General features: G+C 40.9%; 2 protein-coding genes across 4 annotated transcripts in view; one reads left to right on the forward strand and one right to left on the reverse strand.

Moving 5' to 3' along the window:
- supt6h (SPT6 homolog, histone chaperone and transcription elongation factor) overlaps positions 1 to 5,710 on the reverse strand; it is a 71,841-nt gene extending 66,131 nt beyond the window's left edge. Inside the window, exons 1-3 of one of the 3 annotated variants that reach the window (XM_043718484.1) lie at positions 5,465 to 5,710; positions 4,891 to 4,953; positions 4,568 to 4,684 (exon numbers count right to left, since the gene is read on the reverse strand). In XM_043718484.1, coding sequence (XP_043574419.1) covers positions 4,568 to 4,684; positions 4,891 to 4,953; positions 5,465 to 5,636 — 352 coding nt within the window. In that variant the 5' untranslated portion in view covers positions 5,637 to 5,710. Of the gene's footprint in view, positions 1 to 4,567; positions 4,685 to 4,890; positions 4,954 to 5,445 lie in introns of all 3 variants that reach the window. The other 2 variants (XM_043718485.1, XM_043718486.1) reach the window with 2 other exon arrangements.
- A 4,852-nt stretch (positions 5,711 to 10,562) lies between these two features.
- Positions 10,563 to 10,964, forward strand: part of LOC122564033 (stromal cell-derived factor 2-like) — a 28,581-nt gene continuing 28,179 nt past the window's right edge. The window contains exon 1 of the mRNA XM_043718488.1: positions 10,563 to 10,848. Coding sequence (XP_043574423.1) covers positions 10,656 to 10,848 — 193 coding nt within the window. The 5' untranslated portion in view covers positions 10,563 to 10,655. The remainder of the gene's footprint in view (positions 10,849 to 10,964) is intronic.

A 10,964-nucleotide genomic window follows, 5' to 3' on the forward strand; every position in this document is an offset into this window, starting at 1 on the left:
TCAATGCAGCTGGATCAGAATTCCTGAACTCTGTCCTTAACAGAACTTCATCAATACTTAAACCATGCAGACTATACCAGCTCAGAATTAGTTCATTGGCACCTTCTCAAGAACAACAAATTTTGCATTCAACACGAGTTTGAAAGATTGGAAGGTAATAGAATTAAGGGACTAATAATAATTAAGCAATTTAACAAAGCAGATATTTTCCTCTGATGGGCAACTAAAACCATAGGGCATAATCGTGAAACTGAAGCGGAACTATTTGGGAGTGAAACTGCAAAGAACCTTTTCCACAGAATGCTGAGGAAATCTAGACTATGTTGCTTTAATAGACTATGAAGTCCACAAAAATAGAAGGTGCGCTCATGAATGGGTCAATAAAGGATCGTCTTGCCAGTGACAGTCATGTCACAATCAAATTTTATAAGACAGGTCAGTGGGAGCATTCTTCTTTCTTGGATATGGTTTTGAATAATCCATGATAAGCACAAATAATCTATACTGTACTACTGATAGAGTCTATATTGTCAGGGTGAGTGCCTTTTAGAGTAGATGGCAAAACTAAGAACTGAGTACATATGGGTGTAAAAGCTTCCATGGCACTTACAAAATGGAGGAAAAGGACAATTCTTCTGTTTCCTGGCCAACGGATACTGTTCAGTTTGGAGCAATTAGCAGGTACTTGGACTTGAAAACACTCACACAGATTTAACAAAATATAAAGCTTAAAGTAAAACATTTGAATTCTGATGAGTTTACAAGGTTCAAAGATAATACAATCAAGGCATTTATAACAACCTAGGAATTTGCTGAAGCAGACACAGAGAAACTATTTCCTTCCATGGGGCAAAAGAGCTTAATTTTAAAATTCGAGTATCTTTTTGATATCAAAGTTGGAAATCTGGACCACAACTCCCCAAAAAGCAGTGGATGCATCTCTGGAACGCATTAGGAATATGAAACACAATGGATCAATTGTGTTGAAGGATACATCTGCATTACCTCATTGAAATGGTGGAATAGACTCAAAGGGCTGAAACAGTCAACTCTTCTGCAGCTCTGCCTCGATTTCAACAAAATTTGCTTTACTAAAAAGAACTAATTTAATTTTTCTTTGTTGCTAAAGCAATGCTCAAGAACTTTAGAAAACAGGCCGTGAAAATTTTGAATCACTATAATTCTGCACCCTGACATGATATGGCATTATCCAAAGCTGATACACACTTATCACAAACAATGATTAAAAATTACTCAGATAAAACATATCTGTGGTTTCAGAAATTGCATTGCAGAACTGCTGCTTCTCAATGCCCAGTCACACGGTATTATGACAAACTCCATTTAAGTAGAAACCCAGATTTTAAATAGTGATGGAAAAGGATAGACCAGATCTAAAAGGTGAAGTTCTAAATTGAAGAAAGGCCAATTTTGACAGTATTAGGCAAGAACTTTCAAAAGCTGATTTGGGGCAGATTATCGCAGGTAAAGGGATGGCTGGAAAATGGGAAGCCTTCAGAAATGAGATAACGAGAATCCAGAGAAAGTATATTCCTGTTAGGATGACAGGAAAGGCTGGTAGGTATAGGGAATGCTGGATGATGAAAGAAATTTAAGGTTTGTTAAGAAAAAGAAGGAAGCATATGTCAGGTATAGACAGGATAAATCGAGTGAATCTTTAGAAGAGTATAAAGGCAGTAGGAGTATACTTAAGAGGGAAATCAGGAGGGCAAAAAGGGAAATGAGATAGCTTTGGCAAATAGATTTAACGAGAATCCAAAGGGTTTTTACAAATACGTTAAGGTCAAAAGGGTCACTCGGGAGAAAATAGGGCCCCTCAAAGATCAGCAAGGCTGCCTTTGTGTGGAGCCGCAGAAAATGGGGGAGATACTAAACGAGTATTTTGCATCAGTGTTTACTGTGGAAAAGGATATGGAAGACTGTAGGGAAATAGATGGTGACACCTTGCAAAATGTCCAAATTGCAGAGGAGGAAGTGCTGGATGCCTTGAAACACAAAGATGGATAAATCCCCAGGACCTGATCATGTGTACCCTAGAACTCTGTGGGCAGCGAGAGAAGTGATTGCTGGGCCTCTTGCTGAGATATTTGTATCATCGATACTCACAGGTGAGGTGCCGGAAGACTGAGGTTGGCTAACATGGTACCACTGTTTAAGAAGAGTGGTAAGGACAAGCTGGGGGACTATAGACCGGTAAGCCTGACATCGGTGGTGGGCAAGTTGTTGGAGGGAATCCTGAGGGACAGGATGTACACGTATTTGGAAAGGCAAGGACTGATTAGGGATAGTCAACACGGCTTTGTGCTGGGAAATCATGTCTCACAAACTTGATTGAGTTTTTTGAGGAAGTAACAAAGAGGGTTGATGAGGGCAGAGCGGTAGATGTGATCCATATGGATTTCAGTAAGGCGTTCGACAAGGTTGCCAATGAGAGATTGATTAGCAAGGTTAGATCTCACGGAATACAGGGAGAACTAGCCATTTGGATACAGAACTGGCTCAAAGGTAGAAGACACAGGGTGGTGGTGAAGGATAGTTTTTCAGACTGGAGGCCTGTGACCAGTGGAGTGCCTCAAGGATCGGTGCTGGGTCCTCTACTTTTTGTCATTTACATAAATGATTTGGATGCGAGCATAAGAGGTACAGTTAGTAAGTTTGCTGTTGATACCAAGATTGGAGATGTCGTGGACAAAGAAGAGGATTACCTCAGATTACAACAGGATCTTGACCAGCTGGGCCAATGGGTAGAGAAGTGGCAGATGGAGTTTAATTCAGATAAACATGAGGTGCTGCATTTTGGGAAAGTAAACGTTAGCAGGATGTATACATTTAATGGTAAGGTCCTTAGGAGTGTTGCTGAACAAAGACCTTGGAGTGCAGGTTCATAGCTCCTTGAAAGTGGAGTCACAGGTAGATAGGATAGTGAAGAATGCATTTGGTATGCTTTTTTATTGGTCAGAGTATTGAGTACGGGAGTTGGGAGGTCATGTTGAGGCTGTATAAGACATTGGTTAGGTCACTGTTGGAATACTGCGTGCAATTCTGGTCTCCTTCCTATCAGAAAGATGTTGTGAAACTTGAAAGGGTTCAGAAAAGATTTACAAGGATATTGCCAGCATTGGAGGATTTGAGCTATTGGGAGAGGCTGAACAGGCTGGGGTTGTTTTCCCTGGAGCGTCGGAGGCTGAGGGGTGACCTTATAGTGGTTTACAAAATTATGAGGGGCATAGATATGGTAAAGAGCCAAAGTCTTTTCCCTGGGTTTGGGGAGTCCAGAACTAGAGGGCATAGGTTTAGGGTTAGAGGGGAAAGTTATGAGAGAGACCTAAGGGGCAACTTTTTCACAGAGGGTGGTACGTGTATGGAATGAGCTGCCAGAGGAAGTGGTGGAGGCTGGTACAATTGCAACATTTAAGAACATTTGGATGGGTATATGAATAGGAGGGGTTTGGAGGGATATGGGCTGGGTGCTGGCAGTTGTGTTGGGGACTAGATTGTGTTGGGATATCTGGTCGGCATGGACGGGTTGGACTGAAGGGTCTGTTTCCATGCTGTACATCTCTATGACTCTATGCTGTAAATCAGAAACAAAAACAGAAATGCCCCTCTTCAGTTCTGAGCTTTTCCAGGAATTTCTGCTTTTGTTTCTGCATTTAAATAGGTCAAGTTTCAAATTCTATTTGTCCTACAGCAAGCAACATGTTTGGAGATTCTATTCCATACTTAAATACCTTTTAGATTAAAAACGTTTAGCACTGCTGTTACTAACACTCAAGTTTACTTTCAGTACAATTTACAACATATTAGCTTAGAACTGATAGAGTACAGGCACCCCTGGTTTGCAAACAGATTCCGTTCTGGGTTGTATTTGCAAGTTAATTTAGACAATGCAGGAAAGTTATAAAATTGCCATTCAGGAAATGTTCATAACTCAGGATTTAAAATTACAGCCTTGTATGTTCATGCTTAGAAGTACGAGCGTTTGTAAGTCAGCTGTTCATAAATTGGCGACCCCTGTACTATGATTTCTTGGGTCAAATGATGGCATAAGCTGTACAATGAATTTTTGTCAGTCATTTCAAGAGTGCGACTTTTAATTGCAATATTAAAGCATGGCCACAAGCTCTATCCACCCTTTTGGCGAGCACAGCCAAATTCGTAACATTATATAAAGTTCAGCAATCCTGTCATCTACTCCTAAAAACAAATTTGAATTACTCATTTGCTGTTTGACAATCATTATTTACAAATTGATTGACAGATATCTAGACAACACTAGCATTTCAAAAATTATTAGTTTACGCGTACTTTGAGATAGTCCAATAGCATATTGTCTCATGTAAATATTTGTCTATGAGATGACATTAATAATGATCTGAACATCCACTGTACATTAACCAAACTTCAAATCTTCTTTACACTGAAAATAACCAAAATTTGACATTCACCTGGCCCTCACATTATATCTTTTAGGATTGCTTTCTCTTGCAAAGCATTAACCGAACATATAACATTCATGCATATGTTGCAACATTGTTGCACATACCATCATCATCGTCCATGAATTTTTTAGATTTCTTCTGTACTACAGTTCCTTCTTCATTGTACTCTTCCTCAGATTCCTCAGCTTCACTTTCAACAAAATCAGACATGATCACAGGCCCTACACAAGAGGAAGAAGAAATTTAAGTGTAACACTAAGTCCACAAGACAGCTAAAAGAACACATGAAACAAAAAAGCCTTGATAATGTGGTTTGTCCAGATGAGAAACGAATGCTCATTTAAAACAGATGACAAATATTAAATTAAAAATAATTTTATTAATATGCTAAAAGTTGAATGTTCGGTGTAAAATTCATTAAGCTTACATTTTATAACGTTAAAAAGAAAAGAGCGTGGAACTGTAGTGTCGTGTACAAGGATGCACCTTTCTGAAATTTTAAAATACTGTGTCAGTAAGGTAACCTTCATATGCATTAGCTCAACTGAGCCCACAGACCACAGAAGACCATTTGAGCCATCGTGCCTGCAGCAGCTCGTTAAATGAGCATCATTATCGAGTGCCAATCTCCTGCCTTCACCCCCAAGACCCTTGGACATCGCTTCTGTCCAAATAACCGTCCAGCCTTGGGGCGTACTTGTGATGAATCTATAGGAGGAGGCGAATTAGAGGAGATTGGGTTAGAGGTGGTTTAAGATGGTTTTGCTTGTTCCGGGCTAGGAGAGGGTGGGGTGTTTGGGGAGAAGGGGGTAAAGTGAATGGGTCTCGGGGCTGGCAGGGTTTGCGGCCTAGTGCGGGGCCTCCAGCACAAACCGACAAGAACAGGTCAGCGCTCGGGCATAAACAACACTAATCTTCCAAAAATAACTACGACACAAAGATGGGAATCAGCCCCTCGCCGACGGACGGGCAAAATACACACACAAGAAAAGGCCAGAAACCGTCTGAAAATCCCGAGAGAAACGAGAATCCAAACTGTCGGAGCGGAGCACTGCACGGAAATGCTTTAAAAATGGCCGCCCGTGTGCACCTACAAACCGCCCGCCCGGCTCCTTCATCCCACCGCCCCCGGTTCCGGAAACAGGGGAGGGGGATAGGGAGTGGAGAGCACATCCCGCTCTTACTTCAGGATTTGGAGGGGCTGGTGTTGGGCTGGAACATACAAAGTTAGAAATTACACGACACCATTGGCCCGTAACCTGGTGTTGTGTGAGTTTTAACTCTTACTCCAAGTGTCGTGCCCTGCAGCCAAATTTACAGAATGCACTAAAGTAAGTGGACAGGCAGGTTGTGAGAGGGATGCAAACAGTTGCGGAGAGATGCTGATAACTAAGTGGGCAAAAAGTTGGCAAATGGAGTATCCTCAATAGGTGCTCATTTTGGAGGGGAGAATAGAATATTATTTTAATGGAGAAAAACTGCAGAAAGCTGCAACACAAAGGGACTTTGGGGTATTTGTGTACAAAACACAGAAAGCTGGCACAAAGATGCAGCAGAGAATCAGGTAAGCCATAGGAATGTTGGCCATTATTTCAAGAATTTTGGAATATAATAGTAAGGAAAGTCATATTGCAACTGAAACTATGTCCTGGCAAGACCCCACTGAGAATACTGAGAGCTGTTTTAGTTTCCTAATTTTAAGGAAAGAGAATGTTTCATCAGAGTCAGTTCTGAGAAGGTTCACTAGGATGATATCTACTTTTGGATGGTTTATCTCATGAGTAAAAATTAAACGGATTGGGTCTCTACTCACTGGAATTAAGAAGAATGACAGGTGATTTTTATTGAAACTTACAGGATTCTTAAAGGGTTTGACAAAGTAAATGTTTAGAGGATATTTCCCCGTATGGAAAAGTCTAGGACTAGAGGGCATAGACTCAGAATAAAGGGGTACCAATTTAAGACTGAGATTTTCTTCTCTGTGGTTTGTGAGTCTTTGGAACACTTTGCCACAGAGAGCTGTGGGGACAGAGTTTTTGTATATACTTAAGGTTGAGATAGATCAATTATAGAGTCATAGAGATGTACAGCATGGAAACAGATCCTTTGGTCCAACCCGTCCATGCCGACCAGATATCCCAACCCAATCTAGTCCCACCTGCCAGCACCCAGCCCATATCCCTCCAAACCTTTCCTATTCATATACCCATCCAAATGCCTCTTAAATGTTGCAATTGTACCAGCCTCCACCACTTCCTCTGGCAGCTCATTCCATACATGTACCACCCTCTGCGTGAAAAAGTTGCCCCTTAGGTCTCTCTTATATCTTTCCCCTGTCACCCTAAACTTATGCCCTGTAGTCCTGGACTCCCTGACCCCAGGGAAAAGACTTTGTCTGTTTACCCTATTTATGCCCCTCATAATTTTGTAAACCTCTATATGATCACCCCTCAGCTTCCGAAGCTCCAGGGAAAACAACCCCAGCCTGTTCAACCTCTCCCAATAGCTCAAATCCTCCAATGCTGGCAATATCCTTGTAAATCTTTTCTGAACCCTTTCAAGTTTTACAACATCTTTCTGATAGGAAGGAGACCAGAATTGCACGCAATATTCCAACAATTCTTGATCAGTAGGGATTAAGGGTTACAAGGAAAGTGCAGGAAAGTGGGTTCGATGAATATCATTTCAGCCATGATCCTACTGACTGTTGGAGCAGATGTGAGGGACCGAATGGCCTACTCCTATTTCTATTTCTTATGATCTTATTCTTGGTCCTCACTCTACACATGCTGCAAGACCAGCTGAGCTCCTCTAACACTTTCTAATTTAAAGCAAAAGTAGTCCATTCAGGCCCATTGAGCCTATTCCACCATTCGGCTCATTGTGTCTACTCCACCATTTAATGAGACCATGGCCAATCAGGTAATCCTCAACTCCTCTTTTCTTTCTTGTTCCTTGATTCCTTTATTGATTAAAAACTGTCTCAGCCTTGAGTAAAGAATTCCACAGGTCCACTACTCTATGAAAGATTAAATTCCTGTTCATCGCTATCCAAACTGGTCAACTTCTTACTGAGTGATTACGTTCTGGTCCTAGACACTCCAACAATGAAAAACAACTTCACTTAAGAAACTTATATATTTCTAAAATCGCCTCATTCTCCTAAATGACAATTTTTATCTTGCTTGTTATACTTCCTTGTTCAGTAGAGCAGGTCTCTTCTGCAAACAAACACAGTTCCACAGTTGTTCACTTGAGTATGTATAGGATATTTTGTTTATGTTGATAACTTTAACCACTTTTAAGGCAAAACCAGTAAAACTAGTGAATGACACACACTGGTTTGACATGTCTTGTATACTTCAAAGTGGAACTTCAGTATGATCAGTATGTTCATTTTCAGGTATTACTAATTTTTAAACTGATCTTTCCCTTTGGTTGGAACATAATTTCACATAATTATGGAACTGTAAGAGCACAAATGGAAGCCATTTACCCATTGTGCCTGCACCACCTGTCTGCAGACAAATCATTTCATGTCATTCTCCCCATAACGCACATTTATCTTTTTGAGGTAATAGTCTAATTTCTGCTACCAGGCAGTGCATTCCAGTTCTTAGCCTGTCATTGCATATAGAAGATTTTGTACTTGCCACTCAGCTTCTTTTACAAATTACCTTAAATCTGTACCCCCTTGTTCTTGGTACTTTGACAAGTGGGAACATTTCTCTATATCTGTCTATCCAGAATACTCATGATTTTGAATACCTCAATCAAATGTCCTCACAGCTGGAATGATACTCTACCACTGAAGTTAAACTGATTGACCTGAAGTTGCTGACCTTAAACTGACTTGTTTGTGTGAGCATGCAATGGTTTCAATTTTCTAGTTAAATCTAAGGAAGACTGAAAAGTTGTGGGCTGTGCCTTTACAATTTGCATGTTGACTTGCCTCAATATCCTTTGATGTTAAGTATGTAAGTTAGCTCGCTGAGCTCGATGGTTTGTTTTCAAATGTTTCATCAAAATACTAGGTAACATCGTCAGTGAGAGTTTCTGGTGAAGTGCTGGTGGTATGTCCTGCCTCTCCATTTATAGGTCTTGGTTTCTTCAGGTGGGTAATGTCATTTCCGGTCCCCTTTTCAAGGGAAGGTAGATCGGGTCAAAATCAATGTGTTTATTGATGGAGTTTTGGTTAGAATACCATGCCTCAAATAATTCTCATGCGTGTCTTTGTTTCACCTGTCCTAGGATGTGTGTGCTGTCCCAGTCAAAGTGGTGACCATTTTTGTCTCTATGTATAGAAATGAGTGATAGTGATTCGTGTCTTTTGGTGGCCAGTTGGTCTTCATGTATCCTGGTGTTTCCTGCTAGTTTGTCTGATGTAGTGTTCTTGCATGGTATCTTGTAAATGATGTTAGTTTGCTGGTGGCATCTATTGGATCCTTTAGGTTCATTAGTTGCTATTTAAGTGTGTTGGTAGGTTTGTGGGCTACCATGATGCCAAGGGGTCTGAGTAGTCTGGAAGTCATTTCTGGTATGTCTTTGATGTAAGGTAATGTGGCTTTGGTCTTTGGTTGCACTGTGTCTGCTTGTTTGGGTTTGTTTCTGGGGAATAGGGTACCCGTTTTTCATGAAAACATAGTATAGATATTTTTCTTCTGCTTTTTGTAGTACTTGGGTGCTGCAGTGCGATGTAGCTCATTGAAATAATGTCTTGATGCAACTCTGTTTGTGGGTGTTGCGATGATTGCTTCTGAAGTTAAGTATTTGTTCCGTGTGTGTTTTTCTGTAGATACTGATTTGAAGCTCTCTATTAACTGTAGGTTCAACTGTCACATCTAGGAATGGGAGTCTGTTGTCGTTCTCCTCCTCTTTTTTTGTGAATTTTATGCCTGTCAGGATATTGCTGATGGTGTTGTATGTTTCCTATGTTTTGTGATGACAAAGGTGTCATCTATGTAGCGGATCCAAAGTTTGGGTTGGATAGATGGGAGGGCAGCTTGTTCAAGTCTCTGCATTATTATTGCTTCCACTATGACCCCTGATATTGGTGCTCCCTTCTACCTTCCTTTGAGAAAAAAACCGGAAATGACATCACTCACCTTAAGAAACCAAGACCTATAAAGAGAGAGGTGGGACATACCACCAGCGCTTCACCAGAGATTCTCACTAATGATGTTACCTAGTATGGTGACGAAACATCTAAAAACAAACCTTAAAGCTCAGCGAGCTAATTTAAGTACTTATCATCAGCCTGAGCTACAAATCTTCTCAAAAATCGCTAATCCTTTGACGTATTGTCAGAAAAATAAATCAGCAGTGAATCAAACAAAGAAACATGTTTTGTCCTTAGGATATCAGTGTCACTATTTGTTGCCTATCCTTAACTGTATTTGAGAAGGAGGATACAGCATGCGGTCTAAGATCAAGAATAATTTTTTACGATTAAGTTGCTGATTGGAAGCAAATACTCAAATATAAATAATATTAAAACAAACAAATAATATTGCAGTTCTTTTGATAATGAACAGAATATGCACATAATGCAAAATATATTTTCAACACATCAAAGCAAAAGTATAATTTATGAGAAAATGAAAGATACAATCAAAATTCTGAAGAGTTTGGATAATTTCAACATTAAAGTTAAACATTTAATACATACAATTGTAATTACGTTAAAGTTTGTGATTCATTGAGTTCAACTACATGTAATGGAAAAGCGATTTTGATTTCATGGGTAGCAGAGAAAAATTCAATTATCGTTTAATGTTTACAGACAAAAAAAAGACTAAAAAACAAATGAAACAATTTTTGCACCTTGTTACTAGGCTGTTTTTTGCGGTTTGGTGATTTATAAGTGACTGCAAGCTAGTAAACAGCTGAACACTACATGTCAGGTTCCAGCTGTTCTTTCACAGCTGGCTCCTTGCAAGCATTTGATCCTCCCCCAGCCGGTGGAGATGCTTGAGTTGGTCCTCCAATCCTGTCGTTGGCGCGAATGAGCTGGACCTCCCAGTCAGCTGGTGCCGCTGATGAGCTCATCCTCCCTGTAGCGCAGACGGGGCTGACCCTCCCATCTGTCGGTGGCGCTGTCTTCGGAGTGCGGTATTTGACGGATTGGATTCTCTTGCCGCCCGTTTTCTGGGCTGACGTTGAGCTGTCAGTCAGTCAGTCAGTTGGAGCTGGATGAAAGGGAAGATGACCCTGGGAGGGAAGGTGGTTCCGTTGTTTTGGCGACTTTGTGTTTTCTCCTGTTTCTGGGTGTGCGGCCTCCTGGGGACATCTGACTTGAGCTATGTCACTTGTGGCTCGGTTATAAAATTATTAAACACCCGACACAATGTGAGGCTGCACTCGCACGACGTGAAGTATGGCTCAGGTAAGGGGGAGGGACCTGTAGGTGGAAAGGGGGAATGGGGTAAGAAGGGGGTGTAGGGGTCAGGATGTGGGTCTGGAGCAGGAAAGTGGGGTAGGCGTCTGGAGGGGGGAACGGGA

Source organism: Chiloscyllium plagiosum, chromosome 28 (genome assembly GCF_004010195.1).
Source record: "Chiloscyllium plagiosum isolate BGI_BamShark_2017 chromosome 28, ASM401019v2, whole genome shotgun sequence".
Classification (NCBI taxonomy): domain Eukaryota; kingdom Metazoa; phylum Chordata; class Chondrichthyes; order Orectolobiformes; family Hemiscylliidae; genus Chiloscyllium; species Chiloscyllium plagiosum.